This window comes from Gopherus evgoodei, chromosome 6 (genome assembly GCF_007399415.2).
Source record: "Gopherus evgoodei ecotype Sinaloan lineage chromosome 6, rGopEvg1_v1.p, whole genome shotgun sequence".
NCBI lineage: Eukaryota > Metazoa > Chordata > Testudines > Testudinidae > Gopherus > Gopherus evgoodei.
In genome coordinates this window covers 85,471,987-85,494,445 of record NC_044327.1, presented here as the reverse complement: position 1 = coordinate 85,494,445, position 22,459 = coordinate 85,471,987, and the positions used below count along the sequence as shown (strand labels likewise).

The window sequence follows — 22,459 nt, the reverse complement described above, 5'->3', positions numbered from 1 at the left end:
TTCCCTTGATGCTGGAGACATCAGTTCCTCATTGGATTGTGGACTTGGGCTTGATCCCTCTGGAAGCAATGTTGGGGATGGATCTGTTTCTGTTGACTGTGAACCACTGGTGCACTATGTTGGGGTTCAGGCTCCGGCTAAGCCTCTTGCATATGTTTATCTGATGCTGCCAGTGCAGCCTTGGTGGTGCCCTCTGGTGCTGGGGTTGCAGACAGGGTTGCAGCTGCTGGATTCAGTGCTGGCAATGGTTCTGGTGCTGGTTGCTTCGCCGGTTCCGGTTCTGGGACTGTCTCTGGCTGGGTCTTTGTGATTGGATCCACTACTGCTGTTGCAGACATTGGCATGGGGTCCGGTTCCACCACCTCAGTCTGAGTCTCTGGTAATACGGACTGGGCCCTTGTAGAAGTTTCAGGAACAGAGCTGGGTGTGACAGCTTGTTTAGCCTGGCTGCGGGTCATCATTCCCATCCTCTTTGCTAGCTTCACATGACTGGCCAAGTCTTCCCCCAGCAGCATGGGAATGGGATAGTCATCATAGACTGCATAAGTCCACAATCCTGACCAGCACTTGTACTGGACAGGCAACTTGGCTGTAGGGGAGTCAAAGGAGTTTGACTTGAAGGGTTGAATTGTCACTTGGACCTCTGGGTTGATTAAGTTGGGGTCCCCTAAGGATTGGTGGATAGCTGACACTTGTGCTCCAGTGTCCCTTCATGCTGTAACTTTTTTTCCACCCATACTCACAGTTTTCCTTCGCTTTGAAGGTACATGGGAGGTATCTGGGCTGAGGACCTTTGGTGTGACCCCGGTGCTATGAACTGTAATCTGTTGGGGTTCTTGGGGCAGCTGGCCATTACAGCTCTAACTCCATCTCCAAGCATTTCCAAAGAGGCATTTTAGAGTACTGTATACAAAAAGGTCATTACCCTTCCCTTTATATTTATGACAGCATAATATGCAGAAAATAAGACATAAGTAAACGAGGCCATCCATTTAATATTTCGTTATTAAATGGATGGACTCATTTACTTCTGTCTTATTTACTGCATATTACACAAATCCTGCTCTGAAGATAGAATTATTAATTTTCTCATGGGCTTTTCCATGGTGCTCATTGTAACAGACATGGGAATATCCTGCAGTGTCTTTGGAAAAATCTCATTGCACTAAATTTATGTATTATTGTGTGCTGGGATTGTATGTAACTTCTCTAGAGGAGAGATGTGATGTGAGGCCTGGGATTTCAAAAGACTATATTAAAAATGTGCCAGACAAGTATGGACTTATGGGATAATAAGTGTGAAGTGGATCTCCTGGGGAATCCCTAGGGAGAGGTGAATGCAAATTACTCAGCTCCAGTTGTGCAAACACCCAGCCTTTGAAGCTACTGAGTGAGGAGAGGGCCTTTGTCTGATGATTACCTGTTACACAAGGCCAAGATCAAAACTATACAAAGAAACAGGTTATGCCTTTGTTCTGCTCAGGATCTAAGACAGAGAAATATCTGTAACACAGAGAAAACCCAATTGTGGGTTTTGAAAGATTAAAACCTACCAGCACAGGTGCTGACTTTCCAAAGTGCTGGGTGGTGCTCGATGCCTGTCTCTGCCCAAGGCCCTGCCCCTACTCTACTCCCAGGGCCGCTCAGAGGATTCAGGGGATCTGGGGCAAAGAAATTTTAGAGGCACTTCCATTAAAAAAAGTTGCAATACTATAGAATACTATATTCTCATGGGGGCCCCTGCGGGGCCCGGGGCAAATTACCCCCCAAGGGTGGCCCTGTCTATTCCTTCCCCCAAAGTCCCACCCCGCCTCTTCCCACCCAGTTCTGCCCCCTTCCCCAAGCATGCTGTGTCCTTGCTCTGTCCCCTTTAGAGCCTCCTGCATGCCTCGAAACAGCTGATTGTGGCAGGTGGGAGGTGTGGGGAGGAAGGGGAAGGTGCTGATCTGCACCCCCCATCCCACCCTGAGCACTGGCTTCACATTTCTACCGGCCAGGAACCATGCCAATGGGAGCTGGGGGCGGTGCCAGCAGGCAAGAACAGCCTGTGGAGCCTCCTGCCACCCCACCCCCCGACCTAGGAGCTGGACCTGCTCCTGACTGCTTCTGGGGCGCAGTACGGAACCAGGACAGGCAGGAAGCCTGCCTTAACCTCGATGCACTGCTGACCAGGAGCCGCCTGAGGTAAGCCCATGCCCCAACTCGCTGCCCTAAGCCTCCCCACACCCGGAGCCCCCTCCTGCATCCAAAACCTTCGTCCCTGGCCCCAGCCCAGAGCCTGTAACCCCTCCTACACTCCAACCCCTGGCCTCAACCTGCAGCCCCCTCCTGCACACCGAATCCCTCAGCCCCACCCCCAGCCTGGATCCCAAATCCCTCATACCCAGCCACACCCCAGAGCCTGCACCCCAGCCCAGAGCCCATACTCCCTCCCACACATAGGCGCCAACTTTTCCTGTCACCGGTGGGTGCTCGACCCCCACAACTCCACTCCTCCCCCACCCCATTCCAACCCCTTCCCCAAAGTTCCCGCCCCAACTCTGCCCCCTCCCTCCCCGTTAGACCTCTTCCCCAAATCTCCACCCTGGCCCCACCTGTTCCCCAAGTTCCCCCTTCTCCCAGTGCTCGCCGACTCGAAACAGCTGTTTTGCGGCAGCAAGTGCTGAGAGCTAGGGGGAGAAGCAGCGAAGGGGCACTCAGTGGAGGAGGCAGAGGTGAGCTGGGATGGTGCGGGGAGCTGCCAGAGGGTGCAGAGCACCCACCACTTTTTCTCCATGGGTGCTCCAACCCCCAGAGCACCTACGGAGTTGGCGCCTATGCTCCCACACATCAACCCCTGGCCTCAACCCGCAGCACCCTCCCACATTTCAAATCCCTCGACCCCACCCTCCAGTCCCTTCTAGGGTGACCAGATAGCAAGTGTGAGAAATCAGGAAGGGGGGGCGGGGGGTGGTGGTGGTAATAGGAGCCAATATAAAAAAAAAGCCTCAAATATCAGGACTGTCCCTATAAAGGGACAAGCCCCTTCCTGCATCCCAACTCCCTCCCCCCAGCCCAGAGCCTGCACCCTCAGCTGGAGCCCTCACCCTCTCCTGCACAACAACCCCCTACACCAGCCCAGTGAAAGTGAGTGAGGATCGGGGAGGGCAGTGAGTGGGGATGGGGCCTCTAGGGAAGGGACGGGGCTAGGGTGTTCGGTTTTGTGCCATTAGAAAGTGGGCAATCCTACATTCACACAAGGGGAACAAAATAAAGGTGCACAGACAACCTTGAGTCTAGCAATCAGGGGCAGCTCCAGGCATTAGCATGCCAAGCGCATGCCTGGGGCTGCAAGCAGGGGGCGCTTTGCCGGTCGCCGCGAGGGTGGCATGCCTGCGGAGGGTCCGCTGGTCCCGCAGACCTCCCGCAGGTTGCCACCGAATCCGCAGGACCGGGGACCTCCAGCAGGCAAGCCGCCACAGGCAGCCTGTCTGCCGTGCTTGGGGCAGCAAAATACCTAGAGCCACCCGTCGGCAATTCTTAATATCTGAGTGTTTTGTTTTTGCAACCGGAAGAGTCCTTTAAAGTAGATTTTGGTGCATAATTTAGACTGAAACTGCTGCAATCTGAGGAGGTGCGACAAGAACTGAGGATTTCTTTTCACACAAAACTTGTACTGACATTTTGCCCACTAAGGTAGCGAAACCGGTGCTGACTGCAGTGTAGACACACTGAAATCAGTCACTAAACAGATTAATGCTATTTTAACTAAACGGTGTGAGATCTGCGCGGGGACCCGCCTGGAGCCAGCTACCGGCCAGCAGCGAATTTGGACCTGAAGGATGATTTTGCTATTGGATTCCAGCCGTTCAGCTTTCCAGCTCTTCAGCGCCTTCTGTGCCCTCGGGGCGGGGTGGGGCTGGATCCCTGGACGCCGCCTTGCCCCATGCAGCAGGAGGCTCTCGAGGAACTCACCCCCAGCAGCCAAGACGCCCCACAAGGGAAGTGGAGGATTCTGCGCAGGCGCAGAAAGGAATTTCCAAGGAATGGCCGCAGCCTCCGTCGGGCCAAGGAGAACTAGGCTCTGCGCATGCGCGGAGAAACCTGAGCGAGTCCCGTGAAAACGCAAACAAGCGGCTGAGGTGTGGTGGGTGTCGCTCTGTGCGGGGCCGCCGTCCCGGAGCCAGCGGGGAGGGGCGCCTATGAGGTGAGCGAGGTGGCGCCCAAGGGAGGCACAGGAGGCGGGACCCGGCCCCTTCACCCGAGGCGCGGCGAAGAAGCCCATCGCGGAGTCGCGCCGCGTCCGTGGGCCGAGCACCCTCTTCGGGGCGGCGGGGTGAGGAGACGGGAGTTCCGCCCCCTTCCGCCCGGGATGAGGAGGGTATTGGGGGGCAGGGTTAGTTCCTGGCGTGAGCGAGGTATGGGGGGAGGGTGGCTTATCTACCCACCGGCCCGAGATTAGGGGTCCCTGGAATCTGGTGGTGGAGGATTTGGGGGCGAGGCTCTTCGCAAACCACTGTACTTCTGTTGTTGGGCTTGCAAGAGGCCCTGGAAAGCTGTCCCAATTGGTGGACGCCCCTGGGATTCATTGTCCCTCTCTGGTGTGTGCCGCTTTCCATCCCTAGCTTAAACCAAGCCCTGCCCCCCTGCCCCACAGCTCTTCCTTCCTCCTTTGTGGAGACTCTTGAATGTTCCCAGTACAGGGAGACTCCTGACTGCTGCGGGATCACAGTATAATGTTTCCTGCTCTTTCTTCTCTCTGTCTCCTCTGAGTCTCAGCTGGCTTCTCTTTCATACTGTATTTAGAAACTAACTTTCTGTCCAGTGAGGGTGTAAAATGAGTGATCTCTGAACACGTTTAGCTTCTTTTGGCTGTTCCTTTTGCAGAGCATAGTTTCTTCTAGTCTCTGCCACGGTATTTCTTATACTTTAGTAACAAAGACTTTTGAGTAGTCATGGAAATCATTATCTGTATAGCTTGCTAGATGTGCAAGGTATTTTATAAATTGGAAAGAGAAATTTTAGAAATGTAGAAAGTAAACTCCTTATGGCAGAAAGTTTCTATCTAATCTAGGCAGATATGATGTAAATTATTACATCCTTTGAAAATCCATGGATGGGGTGGAGTAAAATGGGTTGACAAACCCAGCACCACCCTTAAATATTGGCAACTGGTACTTTGTTTGCAAATCGTTATTGTGGAGACCAGCTGTTTTTTTTTTAGACATCTTTAACTTGGATTGAAGCAATTTGCACTCCACAGGCACTGTGTAATATAGGTGATTACTCTCAAGAAGTCAGGTTATTGAATTGTGTTTACTGCCATACCATAGAAAGCAGAACATTGTTTTTCAGTTGCTTTATTGGAGCAGTATAAACTGATGTTTTGCTTTATTTTGATTGGTTTGCTCAAAATAGACTAGTGAGTACAATTGACCCACAACTGAATGATTTAGTTAACAATGTATATGTGAAGCAGCATGAGCGGTACAAGTATTTTTTTAGTCTATACAAATCATGCTGTCTTAAAATTAAGGCTACGTTTTAGTCATGAGTATTTTTAGTAAAAGTCTAGGACAAAAATTCACAGCCCGTGACCTGTCCATGACTTGTACTATATACCCTTAACTAAAACTTGGGTTGGGGGGCCACAGGTACTCTGAGGTGTGGTCTAGGGGTGCTGTATATGCTGGGTGTGTGGCTTGGTGGGGGGACAGTGGTGTGTGGCCGGGGACTCTTGCTGGCACTGAGTGGGGAGGGCTGGCAGGCTCCCTACCTGGCTTTGTGTGTCCCTGCAGCTCTTAAGGGGGGAGAGAAGGCCAGGGAGGCTGCGGGTGCTGCCCTCACCACAAGGTCTGGCTCAGCATCTCTCATTGACCAGGAATCACACGCAGCCAATGGGAGCTGCGGTGGTGGTGTCTGCAAGCAGGGACAGCAGATGCAGGGCGCCTTGGTCCCTCTGCCTAGGTCGGGAACTGTAGGGACATGCTGGTCACTCCCTCCCCCAGGTAAGTTTTTGTATGATGATTGTTTTCTACTACATTAAATTGAGGGCTAGTCGTAAAATGTTGGGGTAAGTTTAAGGTTTTATGGTGGGTTTATTTCCAAGTAGACCAAATGTTTACATCTAAAAGTGCATTCCACTTTTCTTTATATACATTAGCGAACACCCTTATCTCCCATAGGTACCATATAGGTGCTGTTACATTAATTTAGATAGAATAAACAGGCCTAAGGAATGAAAGATGTTAGCATAAACCAGTCACTGCTCAACATTAAACAGTTTTAAACAAGGTTCAGCACTTGGTTTAGAGAGACATCAGCCTGCTTAGTACCATGGTGCAAATACCATTAAAAATTCTTGTAACCGTTTATTAAAGATACAGAAAAGAAGGAAAACCAGTTAAAGGATTTGGAATGTAAGGTATGAAGGCTTGCTTTTAACAACATCCCATCTTGCCTTTCCTTTTAACTGAAGAGAGTTTTTAGAAGGAAAAATTCCCTAGTTTGACTGTTTTTTAGATCAGTGGTTCTCAAAGCCAGTCCACCGCTTGTTCAGGGAAAGCCCTTGGCAGGCCTGGCCAGTTTGTTTACCTGCTGCATCTGCAGGTTTGGCCAGTCATGGCTCTCACTGGTTGCGGTTCACTGCTCCAGGCCAATGGGGGCTGTGGGAAGCGGCGTGGGCTGAGGGATGTGCTTGCCGAACCTGCGGACTGGCAGGTAAACAAACTGGCTTGGCCCGCCAGCGGCTTTTCCTGAACAAGTGGCAGACCGGCTTTGAGAACCACTGTTTTAGATGGTAGTATATATGCTAAAAACTGTGTCTCTTTGAGGAAAAGATAAGTTAGTTGAAATAACTGGAGCTGTTGTTCGAGCACATTTCCTTTAAGACAAAACACAACAAACACACAAGAGGACAGGAAAGACCAGCAGAAGTAGAAAAAACAGCTTTTCTCTCTGGTGTTGACTCTCACTTGCAACATCACTACTGGAAAAAAAAAACAGGCACAGCCCTGGCAAACAGCCCAATGCTGATATGAGTTTAGGGCAGTGCGTTTAGTTGCCTCTTTCTGGTCACAGCAGTGTTGCAAAATATACAGTCTTGGCCAGCTAATATAGACTCTTAGTAAACAGAAGGAAAAAGGAGGAGGTTAGTAAATTGAGAAGGAGAAGAAAACACAAATGGGTGGGGAGTTTGACAATATCTCACATCCCAGGTGGTGATTGGGATTCAGCCAGAGCCGGCAGAGATAGGGATGTCATCTGGATCCCTCTCTGGCCTGATCTGGTGAAGACATCTCTCAGTAGGATAACAAAGGCCCTGAAGATGATGGGGATGGCAGCCTGATCGTGAAGCTCACTTCAGTAGTCAGTTTTTCTCCCCAGAGTCTTTCTCTAATGATTCCAAAAGGGGAGTGATTGGTGGAATAGCTTGTCTTCTCATTATTTTGTCCACCGGTTAGGCTTAATTTCTGACACACCAAATTTTGATTCACTGATTTCTAATCCCAAGTTACTTTTTTTAACCACACGTGATCTTAACATAAGTTAACATGAGTTGTATCAGTAGGCCTTTTTTTCTTGGATTCATTCAGTGTTTGTCTCCCTTTCATACATTTTCACTTTAACTTTTGTTGTTGACATTTTATAAACTTTTGCTCACTGCTTACAGCTATGCTCAGTGTTAGGGTAAATTTGTAGGCCCAATTATAACAGTGCTACAAAATGCATAGATTGATAACTGGAAGAAAGACCTGTTTGGTAAATATTTCCTTGGAAACATTCATGATCAGCCTTTTTTTTTTTTTTTTTTTAAAGGGGGTTCCTACTTATTCTGCTGCAGGAGTTGACTGTCACCCAAGGATAAATAACTGCAAAGTCCTTGTGAGTCAGTAGGCTAGACGTAGGCCATACAGTCTTTAACTGTGTAAAACATCTTTTACTCCTGGGAGAGTGAAAGTTAAAAAAAAATTTTAAATTGTGTGCGCAATATTTAAAAATTCTGCAAAATTCTGCGTATTTTATTTTTCAAACACAATATAATCATGCTAGTTTCAATTATTTTGGTAATTTATTTAAAAATACACCTCTACCTTGATATAACACTACCCAATATAACACAAATTTGGATATAACGCGGTAAAGCAGTGCTCTGGGGGGGGCGGGACTGCGCACGCCGGTGGATCAAAGCACGTTCAATATAACACAGTTTCACCTATAACATGGTAAGATTTTTTGGCTCCTGAGGACATCATCATATCGAGGTAGAGGTGTACCTGTAAGCAAATATGTCTGTAACAATGCAGATAACAAAAAAGATCCAGGAAATGTTTTTGGACTCCTTACTAGGCATAATAATACAGAACTTTGAGTAATTCATGTAAACTCCAATACAGAAACATAATGGACCATTCAAAGTGAAGTGGCCTGTTAACACTTCTGTAGTCACATGTCTAAAAAGGGGGTTAGTGGGTTACAAATCTGATTCTGCCAGAACAGCAGATGCAGAACCTGCATTCATATCTCCACTGCTACAATGATCAGCACCCTGCATGACACATCTTTTAAGATTCGTGCCAATATGTGGTGTACCTCATCACCCAATGCACTAAATGCCCCAGTAACAACTATGTGGATGAAACCAGATGATCATTATGCTCTCAAAAGAACTCTCACAGGAAATGATTAAAAACAAAACAGCAGATCATCTGTGGGTAAACACTTTTCACAGATTGATTGATGATGCTATCTGATCTTTCAGTCCTCATCCTTAAAGGAAAACTGCACAAGACTTTGAAAAGATGAGCCTGGAACCTTAAATTTATAATTTTGCGAGACACTAAAAATCATGGTGTTAATAAAGACATTGGATTTATGGCTTATTCCAACAATCTGTAACCCACTAACCCTCCTTTTTGTCCTTTGACTGCAGTGATGTTAATGGGCCACTTCACCTTGAATGGTCCCTTAGAATATGTGTTAACTACTTTTGCTAAACTATCTGTTCAACGTTGTATTTATCTGTGACAACTGAGTACCTTACCCAGACCTCAAGAAGAGCTCTGTGTAGCATCGAAAGCTTCCCTCTTTTATGAAGAGAAGTTGGTCCAATAAAAGAGAATACCTCACCCATCTTGTCCCCCTTAAAATTTGTGAGAGACGGCCATCTGTAGGTTACAACTGCCAACCTTCCAGTTCACAAATATTTAACACCCCCCCCTTCACTCTTGAGGTGGTGGCACATGCTCAGTGACAGACAACTGAGAGTATGTATACACTGCTATAAAAGACCTGTGACTGGCTTGAGTCAACTGACTCAGGCTTGCAGGGGGAGGAGGGGGGAGACTGTGAGGCTATAAAATTGCTGTGTAGATGTTCAGGCTTGAGCTGGAGTCAGGCTCTGAATCTCTGCAAGAGGGGAGGGTCTTAGAGCCTGGGCTTCAGTCCAAGTCTGAATGGTTATATTATAATTTTATAGTCTCAAAGCCCAAGCCCTGGTGCTGTGGGTTTTTTATTGCACTGTAGACGTACCTTGAGTCTTGCTTGAACTGCTACAACCCAATGTGCAATCCCTATTGTATGAAACTTTTTTCTTTGAAAAGTGTCATCATGCTAGTGTTCGAGCAACGTACTGTGAAAGCGCTACCTTTTGAACGGGTATCAAATGTCATAGAGCAGAATGGTGCTATATGTTCTCTCAGGCTTTTGAATATAGACTCTTGAAGGACCAAAGAAGAGATTTTTCATAACCTTCAAATAGTATACAAGTTTTTTTTAAATAATTTTACAGGCATAAATATGGTACCTTAATAAAAATAAAATGTTGTTGAAAAAAATAATCCTCTAAGGCATCTTTATCCTCTAATTGCAGAATACACAAATGTAAAATAATGATTGGAAGTCAGTATTGGAATCCAGTTTCTAAGTGTGTGCTAACATGAAACCGTAAGCGTTTATAAAGAACCTAAAATATCAGACTTTCTTTTTACCCTGAAATTGAACACCCTGTCTATCCATCTGTGTTCACGTGCTCCCATACCATTCATTCACCTTGGTAAGTAAAATGTAAGGATCTTGCTCTTGAGAGGCAGATTTCTTTTTTTTTCAAAATACTTTTTGTCTACTCTGAACAGTCAGGAGGCGCCTTCACCATCCTTGTCCTAAACAAAAAGTCCTCTTGTGCCTAGGGGCCCTGTTCATTGTGAACTTAAAAAAACAAAACAAAACACAACCTTCACAAGTTTTTTTTTTTTTTTTTTTAAGAATAAAAATACAAATAATTCATACAGTGTCTTGTGGTTGCTTACCATAAACAGTCAGGCAATTGTTATGAATGCTATAAAAGTAAAATTCTTTTGTCATGAAATATTGCTGCCACTAAATACATCACTAGGAAATGCCACAAACTGACATAGTTATAGTATATGATCATTTAGCCACCTCTTGGATGAAATGTGCCATCTGTTTGGTGCTGACAGCACTACATAAATTTTTTCAGGAGGGGAAATTTGGGAGGAAATAAACCCCCTGATTCAAAAGGTAGGGGAAATTTACATATTCAGAATGTAGTTATTTTAGTTAGATTTTGGGCACTGGAGATTTTGGGCACTTGGAGCATTAGCTCCCTCTCTTCTTAAGATGTTATGGGATTGATCAGGGGTAGTGAGGGCCTCAGACGTATTTCTCATCTTAAAAACATCTCCAGCCATATAGCTCCTCTTGCCCAATATCATGCAGGGAGTTGAGTACTGGCTTAAAGGAAAGAGCACCCAATACTCAATTGCCAGCACAACTTTCTGCAATAGCTGGGTTTTCTTTGGAGGACTGTTGTCTATAAAGTGACCACCGTATTTTTCAAAAACTGGGGTGCTTTTAGAAGCAGCTACAGAAAAAAGTTGTGTGGAGATTAGGAGAGAATTTTGTTTGACCTAAAAATAAAATTGGGAGACAGGCAGCCTAAACAGCTGGGGCTGGCCCTGGTAAATTTCTGTTATAGCATATTTGAGTTGGTTATTGGCTCACTTTGCACCCACCTTTTTCTGTAAGTAAAAATTTACTTTATCTCCATTCTATGTTCTTTTCTTCTGTTGTCTATTTTTCTCTTTTCAGTCTATTTTCTCAAGTCTCTTCTTGTCTGTCATCTCCTTTGTTGTACGCTCGTCTTCCCTCCCTCCAAGTTTCTAGTCTCCTACCTCAACTTTTTTATTCCTTTATTACCTTGTATTCTCAATTCCGGATTTCTCTATTACTATCCTCAGTTTCATCTTAGGTCTCCCCCGTCCCCTCCAAAAACTTTCATCCATTTCTTTCCCAGTCACAAACCACACATGATTTTCTTCTGCATGCTCCGACAATCTTTCTCTCTACAGTGTTCTTTTCATAATCAAGCAAGTACACAAACACAGGTAGAATCCACCTATGCATGCAGGCTCCTCACAACTTCAGTACAAGTGGGACTTTTATACAAGCTTCCCCCACCAAAAAAAAATATTAAAAAATTCACATGCATACCTACCACAAATCTCCCCTCCCAAACTCAGGCAGCTTTTCATCCTACCAGATTCTTTCTGCCTCTTTCAATCCGTTCTAGTGGAGGCTAGGAGTGATCCAAAGTTGTAATGCATTCAGCCCCCTAAGGGAGGCGTATGTTATGTTGTGTTCAGCAGCAGTCTTCCACAACCAATTAGGGATAAATATTTGTTTCTATTCTGGTAGTGTCAAGGAGCATCAATAAGGGTCAGGTCCTCGTTATGCCTGGTGCTGTCCAAATACAAAGGAGGACAGTCCTTGCCCCAGAAAGGTTTATGCTCTAAGAAAAAATGTAGATTGACAAAGATTTGCCTGAGGAATTCTTTAATCTCTTCACTCTGCCTCAGTACCCCCTTACATTTTTTTTAATCAGTAAAATGTACAAATCCTATTAATCTTTCTTCAGGAGGTGAGCAGCCATTAATGAAAAACATCTTATTTGTTATTTCCTTTCTATTTAATGTGAATATTTGGCTGAGCTGTAAATAGTTGAGTTACAAGATTTTAATTATTTTTCCAAAGTATCTTTTTGTCACAGAAACACAAATTCAAGCTCTAATAAAAGATAAAACAGTTGTTTAAAGCTATCTATTCCTGTCTTGCCTTTTAAAATACTCTGAACATAGAATTTTTAAAAAATGTTGAACATCAGGAGCTGTAGAATTAGATACATTGCTTACTGTATTTTTAACATATATATAATATAATAAAAGATGTTCAAGAAATCAGTTACAGTAAATGGGTAACTTAGTTATAGGGCTGTAATTCCACTGGCAGTTTTCCAGAACCCTAATCCTGGAGACTGAAGCCTGAGTGGCTAATATATTGACTAGAGTCCCAGAAGAAAATTAAGATAAAATTCAGATATGACTTGTCTTTCTCCAACAGCTTCCCCATTCTGCAGCTTGAATATAATTACTTTATTCATAATTCATAGGTGACATCATATGTCTGAATTACAAGGGTTTTGTATGTGGGTTGCAGTGTTAGGTGCTGCATAATATAATGACACTCTAAACTCTGATACTGAAAGTCAATGTTCATAAAGCTCTTCAGTAATTTTATTAGTGTGCATATAAAAGTACATTTTTAAGTAATGTTTTAAGGCAGTATTAATATTTTATTCTTGAAGGCTTAATAGTATAGAAACATAAGAATTGCCATACTGGGTCAGACCAGAGTTCTAGTCCAGTACCCTGTTTCATAGTGGCCAGTATGAGGTGCTTCAGAGTAAGGTACAAGAAAGCCCACAGTGGGCAACTATGGAATAACCTATTCTTGGCAGAAGTTTGTGCCCAACCCCCATCAGTAGTGGTGAGCTGATGCCTGTAGGTCTGATCATTTATATCCCTTTTCATAAGAGGAAAAATTGTTTGTGACTAGGCCAAAAGCAAGTGTACAGGTTCTCAGCTCTAATAAAAGTTCTAAACATGAAGTGGCAGCTTCTAAAATGAATGTTTAAACTACAGAGTTTTTTTAATGTAACATTTCTAAAAATTTTATTTGTGCAAAGTGATCTAGTGAAATAATTGATCATGAAAAGCAAGAAGTTAATGGACACTAATGAAGACTGACTTGGGGATAGAAGGTGGCCCTGTGTCCACCTAGGCCCATCTGTCTAGTATTGGTAATATAATTTTCCCCTCAATTCTTGTAACTTTCTTTATGCATAGACTAACTAAAAGAGGCAGAACATAAACTAATATTTACTTAAAGTAGTTTTGTCTTGGACTACGTTTCTCAAGATATTAATAGAAATAAGCTTTGTGCCCCAAGTCAATAGTCTAAATGACATCAAATGCGTAACAGCTGAAAGTTGTTGCCATCTGAAGACTCCTTATTGCCTGTAGGAAATGAGTTTGTGGTCTCAGTCAAGTTCCTACTTGCCAGGAGACCACAAATCAAATGTGGTGGTTATTTTGTAACTGGGTGGTTGTTTTTTCTTTTCTTTCTTTTTTTTTTTGGCAGTGTTAGTTACGGAGGCAGATGATTGGATGAATGGGCAAGGAAAGGAGACAAGGAATGGGGTTAAAACAATTGGGGACACTTGCACTACTGGTGTCTATGTTCTGCCTGTTTTATAGGGGAAATAAAGGGTTTAGCTGATAAGTCAAACAGCCCACTGAACACTGCATGTCAGTTGGAGTGAGTAATGCATGGCTGTGAGTATAGTAACCTAAAGGAGACACTTTGCATTAAAGAAGTTTCTTAACTATTGTACTCAAACATAATTGAGTTGGTGATTCTTACCTATGCACATACACTTCAGTGCATTCTCCAAATGTGCATAAATCTAAATAGCAGTTGCACTTTCATTTTCCTCCTCCTTCTAATTCAAACTTCCGTTTAATTATAAAATCTTTGCTGATAAAATTGGTAGATAACACTAAGATTGGTAGAATGCTAAACAACAAAAAGGGCAGGTTTCTGTTACAAAGTGACACAAATAGTCTGGTTAAATGATCACAATCCAACAAAATGTGTTTTTAATACAGGTAAATGCAAGGAATATATCTGGCTATGGAAAGCAGTAACTCATAGAAGAGCTTAGGGATGATTGTAGATCACTCTCATCATGAGCACTCAGTGCAATGCTGCAGCAAAAAAGGGCCAATGTGACCTCTGGATGTATAAAAAGGGAATATCAAGTAGAAATAAGGAAATGGTCATGCTTGTGTACACAGCATAGGTAAGACTGCTACTCGAATACTGTGAACTGTTCTGGTGTCCACACTTCTAGAAAATGATATGGAAATAATGGAAAGAGTTAGGAGGGCTACAAAAATAATCCAGTACTGGTAAACAACCTTTGCAACACAGAACTGAAGGAGCTCAATTTACTCAGTTTGAGAGGTAACATGATCACCGTGCACAGGTATATACCCTGGAAAAGATATCTGATAGTAAGGGGATTTTCAGTCTTGCAAACAAAGGCATAACAAGATCCAGTGGCTGAATGTTGAATTTGGACACCTTCATCCTTGAAATAAGATGCAACTTCTTGGCTCTGAGAGTAATTAAGTATTGGAACACCTTATCGGGGGAGGTAGTGGATTCACCCTCACTTGGAATCATTAAAATTAGATTAGAAATCTTTTTCTAAAAAATGTACTTTAATCCAGTTCTGGGAGGAGTTCTGTGTTCTGTAGGTGGTCGGGAGTCAGGCTTTGCAGTCTGTACTGTACATCTACAGTACAAAATTAATTCAAACTTATTCTATTTGAATTTTCGGAAGCGATTGTATACATTCAGTGTTGTGTGTCCCCACTAAAGTGTGTGAATTTGGCTGAGCGTGTCCACAGTACCGAGGCTAGCATTGAATGTTGGAGCAGTGTGCTGTAGGAAGCTACCCCATAGTTCCTGAAGTCCCTGCGCCCATTGTAATTCTGGGTTAACCTCCCAGTGCATGATGGGGCATAAACATTCTCGCAGGTGTTTCTGAGTGTGTGTCATTACTCACTTCTTCCTCCGTGAAAGCTATGGCAGACAGCATACTGCCAGCAGACGGTGCAGTACGGTGCACTGCCTGTCTCCTGGTACTATGAATCCACCTCGCGTGTCCTCTCACGTTTCTATCTACTCTTTTATCTAACCATTTCCTGCCGTTTTTCAGCTACCGTGAACTGAGCAGCACAGCTCCGCAGCAAACTCTGCTGTCTTGCTCTTGCATTGCTAGCTCATTTTTCCCTGTTGTTGGTCCTGGGCTCCTGTGGAAGCTGCAGAAGGAAGGCAACAATTTCCTGCGATTTTTCGGCCATTGTGAACTGAGTCACACAGCTTGCGCCATAAACTCTGCTCTTCTGCTCTTGCAGCTCTAGTGAGCTTCCCGCCTTCGTGAAACCTACAGAAGACAACCATTTCCTCCCTTTTATCGGCCATCTTGAACTGAATAGCTCTCCTACGGGCTCTCTGGGATGATCTCTTCGCACAGGCCCCCCCCCCCCGCCCCACACACACCACATGGCTCTGATGAGCCTCTGAGCAGGGATGAGCCCTTTAAACTAAACGTGAATAGCCCAGCGCTGGTTTTCCCCACACCACGTGGCTCCGATCAGACTCTCACTCACCAGAAGTACCTTCTCCGGGGTCATGGCCTGAGAGCCCGCCTTGGGAGTGGGGGGAGGCTGTTGGCTCTAGTGTTAATAGTTCCTGGCTAGGGGGGAAAAACAGATTCCTCACTTGCTGCCTGTGCACTGCCCTCCTCCTCTTTGTCCTCCAGTGTCTCTTCCTCCGCACGTGTCCATGAACAGTGGTCGGGTAATGATGGTGGTGTCACCCCCCATAATAGCATGCAACTCACGGTAGAAGCGGAATGTATGGGGCTGTGACTCAGAGTGCCCGTTCACCTCTCTGGCTTTTTGGTACACTTGCCTGAGCTGCTTGATTTTTGCACGACACTGCTCTGTGTCCCTGGAGTAGCCTCTTTCTGTTACGGCCCTGGAGACTTTAGCGTAGGTATTTGCGTTCCTTTTTTTGGAACGTAGTTCTTCCATAACTGATTCTTCTCCCCAATATGTGATGAGATCCAGTACCTCCCGTATGGACCATGCTGGAGCTCGTCTGCAAATCCGGGACTGCATGATCTCTTGTGATGGTGGACTCTGTATGGTTGCCTGTGATGGTGGACTGTGCTGATGGTCACCTGTGCTGATGATGACCAAACAGGATATTAAATTCAAAAGTTCCCAGGGCTTTTCCTGCTCACCTGGCTAGTGCATCTGAGTTGAAAGTGTTGTCCAGAGTGGTCACAAGGGAGCATTCTGGGATAGGTCCCGGAGGCCATTAACGTCGAACTGCATCTACAATACCTTTAACCCAGGATTGCAATCTTAATTTAAGCGCTATGTCACTTACTGAGGTGGAGTACAAAAATTGGATTAAAGAGCCTTTTAAATTAAAAAAAAAAAAAAAAAAAAAGGTTTGGTCATGTGGACAGAATCATTTTTTTTCAAATTAACTCGGATAATTCTGAAATAACCGGCTTGTGTAGACCAGGCCTGTGACTCCCCCTGTTCATTACTTCCCTTAATGTGCCATAGAGAGAACAAGAAGCTCTGCATTGCCTGGTGCGTACTCTTAATACTTGCAGCCTGCACTAAGACATCGACTGTAATCAAATCTCATGCTTCAGGGTTTCAGCTGGTTGCTTTCAGGGAGCAAGAAGGAATTTTCCTACCCAATATGCGATTGACCAGTTGTATTCTGTCCACCACCCCATCCCTCTCCTTAGGGCATTGGTGGCACCTCAAGTTTCTTCTGTCTTCTGCCTATGGTGCATCTCAGGTTAGCTTCCTGAGGACTGAAATAATTTGATCTGAAGTTTTTGGGTTCAATATAAGGGTTACTGGGTGAAATTTAATGGCCTGAGATACACAGGAGGTCAGACTAGATGATCAAGTGGTGTCTGTTCTTTGTGGTTCATTCCTACCCTAAACTCTTTGAAATTATGAAATTGTGACAGTACAGCAAATGCCTTCAAATGATTCAGTTTTGGCAAGGCCATTTAAATCCCTGTGTTTCTTTCTGTCTTTGAGGATTCTTGAGAACGTATTGAACATAAAGGATTTTACAATGCAGTGTTTATAATCTTGGATTCTGTATATGGGGAGAACATGCTAAAAGTTGCAAGAAAATATTTCATTGTAAAATATAAAACTATTCTCATTCTCAAACAGCATTTTTATGGTGATTCTGTAAACAGTTTGTCACCTAATCCTTTGAATAAATAAAACAGCACATTCTTCTTTGTAGGTACAAAGAGCCATAACTAGAATGGACAATTACTTTAAAGCAGCAGTTTGTGACTTGGACAAAGTACTTGATGAATTTGAGCAAAATACAGGTTAGTTGGCTCTTTGTGCTACTTTTTATTATTATTATTTATTTATTTATTTTATTGTTGCATGGAGAAAACAAACTTAAATGGTTAAGACCAGAAGGAAGTGAAAATAATTTGGTCTGTTCTTCATAAGCGGTATTTTTTGTTTGAAGAAAGCTTTTTGCAAGGTGGGAGTGCCATGTGAAGAACCAGTTTTATAAACTTTGCTTTTGATCCCTTGTTGTTTTTAAATAGATGAACTTGACCGCTACAGAACAGCTGCAAATCAGTGTGATTCAATACAGCGTTCAGTCTCTTCAGAATTGGATTACTTACAACCTGTATTCCTGGTACCAAGAGTGCAAGAATATGTTAGCAGTTGCAGTATGTCAGAAGAATTCTCTCTAGCCAGTCAGGCTACAACAAATACAGCAAAGTTTGAACTGAATTCCTCAGCACAAAATGAGAAGAATGTTACTGGACTTGATCTTCTGTCTACTGTAGATGGTGGTGCCTCAAATGAAATTCAGCCTTTGAGCCTGAGGAGGTGTAGTATACCTGTATGTGATCTCATCAGTGACACAGGTAATTTGATCCATTCAACGAGTAATCATGAAGATATTCAGAAGCTGCAGCCAGATGACTTCCAATGTAATGAGAACTCTTTGGTTGGGTTTGATTTATCTTTAGTACCAGCTACAGTTTGTAGTTTGTCAGTAGCTTTTGATGGTGTTTCAGGCACAGAACAACAGAGTGGTGGGGACACAACACAACAAGATGAAGGACATGTTGCAACAAAAGAGTTGAGCCAGTTGGATTTTAAAGCACACAATCGTGGTAAAGCAAAGCTCTCAGATTCACTTGATGGTCAAAATAGGACAGAAACTTTAAAGGATAATCAGGTATTTGATCAGCTGGAACAAATTACAGGCCTTAACTCTACATCTGCCTTTGTAACATCACAGACCCCAAATGCACTCAGTTCCAAAGATGACACAATCCTTGAAAAACTGCCTTGTGAATCATTAAAAGATGCAAATCTGTGCTGTCTGATAAGTCAAGAGTCACGTGAAGAGAGTATTAATGAAAGTGTAGATTCAAAAGATGAAGGTAATGGGGAATCCTTGCCTTCTGATCTGCCAAAGAGTTCTGAATTACACAAAAGCAGTTTAAAATTATCTGGAAAATGTGTTTTACCAGACTCTTCATCTCAAATAGAGAATAGGGTAGTATTAGATAAGATGAAAAGTACAGAAGAGAACTTGTGCAGTCCAGAACTTAATACCAATGAAATATTGCACAGTGTTTCAACTTCACATGTAACTGCTGAAGATATCCAAACGTCGTTGTCATGTCTTCCACTTGCTGTATCCATATGTGGTTCATTAGTTGTAACAGAAGACAAAAGTGGTCATATACCTCAGAATGAAAAAGCAGATGTCATCAGTGATACTGTGATTATGCATGCAGGAAAATCTAAGCATGGATTCTCCAATATGGAATTCTCTGGAAAGATGGAACATTCTGAACAGGAAGGCTATCTAAACCAAATCAACCAATGCTTTGTAGAAGAAGCTATAACTATAGCCGGAAAGAAGAGGGAATCTGACAACAAAATTAATAAAGGTGATTCTCCCCAAATCCACGCTGCTGCTGCTAGCGCTGTTGGAGAATCTAAAATTGAACTGTGCAGTGATGGTATTCAGTCAGTTGATAGCCATGATCAAAGTATTACTTGTCCAGTTTTAGCTGACTTAACTATTGAGGAAGACTTAATTAAAAGTGGTTCACTGATTAGTGATGCTGAGCTTGATGCCTTTTTATCTGGACAGTGTCTTCAGCCCAATAATTCAGAGCCCTTTGAAGAAGGTATGGATGATCTGCTGGAGTCTGATGCAAACCTGGATTTCAAAAGGGTCAATGATTCACAAACAAAAGCAAAACTGGAGGAGATTGGAGAGATTTCCAGTATGAAAAGTACTTGTAGAATAGCTGATATTGAATATAAATTGGAGTCTCCCCCAGAAAAAAGTACATATCCTATTCAACAAGAGGCCTCTAACCATATAACTGAGACTCCTATTGAAGTACCTGTCCCTACTCTTAGCCATCAGAATTTACATATTGGAGGTGCTAGACCTAAACAGTTGCTTAATCTTCCTCAAAGAACTGCAACTGAGAGAGAGCCAAATATGCCTATGACTGAATTCCAGGAAGTGAATTCCATACCCCCAGAGGCCCCTCTCTCAGAAACCAAAACTAGTACTGACAAAAGCTCCAAATGTAATCAGTCTGATACAGAAAACTCCTTGGAAGCAGGCGGAAGTTGCGTATCTGCAAGTGTAGAACCTGTTAAAACACCTCTAGTTCTGGGACTAAAACAGCCACCCTGGGTTCCCGATTCAGAGGCACCCAACTGCATGAACTGCCAAGTCAAGTTCACATTTACAAAAAGAAGACACCACTGTCGTGCGTGTGGGAAAGTAAGTTATGAAAAAATGCTTTGCATTAAATTGCTTTTGCCCATGAATTATGTTATAGCAGGGGTTTTCAACCTGTGGCCCATGGACCCTTAGGGGTCTGCAAACTGTCTTAAGATTTCCAAAGGAGTCTGCATCTCCATTCAAAATTTTTAGGGGTCCTCAAATGAAAAATATGATGCCATGATGCCATAACACAATGGTTTTCAATCTAATAAAACCACTCTGACTTAGTTTTTCCTTCCTTTGCCTGATATTTAGTGCTACTTTTTTAGGCTCTATCAACTTTTCATTAGGAAACTTTTGAATTAAATTAACTGTATATTTTTATAGTTACAGATGATTCAGTGATTGTCAAATACTAAGTATTAAGCAAAGATATAAGATTTTACTGTGAAAATACAGTTGAGGGTGAAAATCTTGCCCTATGACCTATTATTGACCAACTTAATTACAAAGGAGTTTTTTTTCTTTGGATAGCCGAAGTTTTTTTTCTTCTGCCTTCTAAGTGATGGAATAATAAAAATTAGTATTTCAAGTCATAATGAAATCTGAGAAAGTTCAGGGAATGTGGGGAAGACAACTTATAATTACTCTTGATTGTGGTAATCTGTAAAGTGGTCGGTATAATGAATAAGATTTGCTATTTTCAGTTACTTATTTTCCACTGTATGTCCATGATCTGCTATGGAGCTAATATATTACACAATCACTAAGTTAAAAGAATATTAAGACTGAAAAGTTAAGCACTGCACAGTTAAGAAATGCTAGAATTAAGGATATTATAACATCTAGGAGTCCTAGTCTTGAACGAGAATCCCACTGTTAGGTACTGTACAAACTCAGAACAAAAGATCCCTGCCCCAAAGAGCTTAGTGTAAGCCTGTGCAGCAGGCTTAGTGCATATACATTACAATAGTCTTAGATTTTAATTACATGATCATATACTATTTTTTACTAAGGACCCCTGCCTCATTCAGTGCAGATGAATAGTGCTTAATGAGCAGCAAGCTGCTATTTAATATTTTATATTATTCTGGTTCAATGTGCAGTAAATAAGGTATGGGGCCACACATCATTTAAAGCCTTCTCTGAATACATAATTAATTTCCTCATAGGCTTTTCTGTGGCACTCCATCACTATCTGATTGCTTCACAAATAATAATACATTTTATTTTCAGCTCACTACTGTGAGGTGACAGTATTATTCCTGTTTTACACACACGAAGCTGTGGAACAGAGATTAAGGTCAACAGTGTACACTAATTTTGGGTGCCCAATTTGAGATGCCTGGAGCCTGATTTTTTTCAAAGCACTTAACATATGATTTTTACCATTTCACATGTTCAAAGCACATCTCCAATAGATTCTAGTTAGAGCTGAGTGTTTAGCATTCTGCATATCATTTAACAGGTGGTCACTAACTAAGCACCTGGGGTAAGTTTGATGTAAACAAGTTGTCCAGAATCACATGAGAACTCTATGGCAGAATCCAGTTCTCCAGAGGATTATTCAACTATCCTAACCTGCTGTCCCCAGCCTTATTCACTACACACCTTCTAAATTCTGTAGCAAATAAGGCAATGGTATTACACACATTTCCTTCATTACACAACCCTGTTTCATCCTCACAGCAGTTTTACCTTGTGCTATGACTGAGGCAAGAGTCCTGTTTAAAAAAAAAAAAAGTGATTATGTAATGGCAGTTGTATCATAATGCATACTCATAGGGAGACCATACGAATTTCTGGGCAATATTAATTTTGACATTGCCTGACTTTTGAGTACTTGACTTTACAAACTTAATTTTTTCATATCTTTTTATCTATAATTTTGTTTGTAGCTTTTTTAAAAGGTAATCTGAAAAAAAAGTCAGTAATTTCATAGATTTATATTGATACCACAGGGTTGAGTAACAGGGTTGGAACTTTTAGATCCACAGTACAGACATCTGCCATTTTGGCTCATGGTAACTGCTCACTGACAGCAGTAGTAAGTTGTCATCTGGTATGTGAACCAGTCTCTAGAAGAGGTTGAACACTCATTTTGGTCTCGGGTTTTACAGCTGTCTTGCTGATGACAGAAGTATGTTGAGATTTAGGAATGTTAGGTTCCTTTTGAAGTTCTGGAGGACTGTGTTCTCTAGTGGTCACAGATCATCCTGCGCCTGTTTTTTAACCCAAGTCTGACCCATTCTGTGTCTGTCCCTTCCATCCCACTCATGTCTCAGTAGTTCTTTCCCCCCCCAATACCTCATACCATTCTCCTTGCCTAGCTAGTTTGTCTTTTTCTTCCTCAGTGCTCCCCCATCAGAGTCACATCCCAGTCTTCTTGCCTATGCAATCCCAGTCTTTCTCCTTCCTCACAGCTAGTTATATGAATCTACTCCCTCTCCCCAATCCGTGCTTGTCTCTTGTCTCTTCTGCTTTGGAGTCAGCTGTTTCTTCATCCATATTGCCTGAGAGCAGAGGAGAAATAGTCTTCCTGCTCTTAGTTTTGGTGCTTGTTGCTACGTTACCTGCAGTTGATGTTCAGGCTAAAGTCCTGCCTAGCTCTTGCAGCCCTGGGCTAGAACATGTCCAGTACAAATGGCATTTTCAGAAAACTTAGCTTCCAAACTCTTAATAAGTCTCTACTGAGCATGTGCAAACC

General features: G+C 43.1%; 1 protein-coding gene across 9 annotated transcripts in view; it reads left to right on the top strand.

Annotated features, from left to right (window-relative positions):
• The first annotated feature begins 3,455 nt into the window (after positions 1-3,455).
• The window catches only part of ZFYVE16 (zinc finger FYVE-type containing 16), a 55,190-nt gene continuing 36,186 nt past the window's right edge, over positions 3,456-22,459 (top strand). For 2 of the 9 annotated variants that reach the window (XM_030566084.1, XM_030566085.1), the window contains exons 1-2: positions 17,260-17,350; positions 17,582-19,809. In XM_030566084.1, coding sequence (XP_030421944.1) covers positions 17,281-17,350; positions 17,582-19,809 — 2,298 coding nt within the window. In that variant the 5' untranslated portion in view covers positions 17,260-17,280. Of the gene's footprint in view, positions 4,187-4,213; positions 4,316-5,860; positions 5,988-7,797; positions 7,864-9,831; positions 10,034-14,065; positions 14,198-17,259; positions 17,351-17,581; positions 19,810-22,459 lie in introns of those variants that run through there. The other 7 variants (XM_030566089.1, XM_030566087.1, XM_030566088.1 and 4 more) reach the window with 7 other exon arrangements.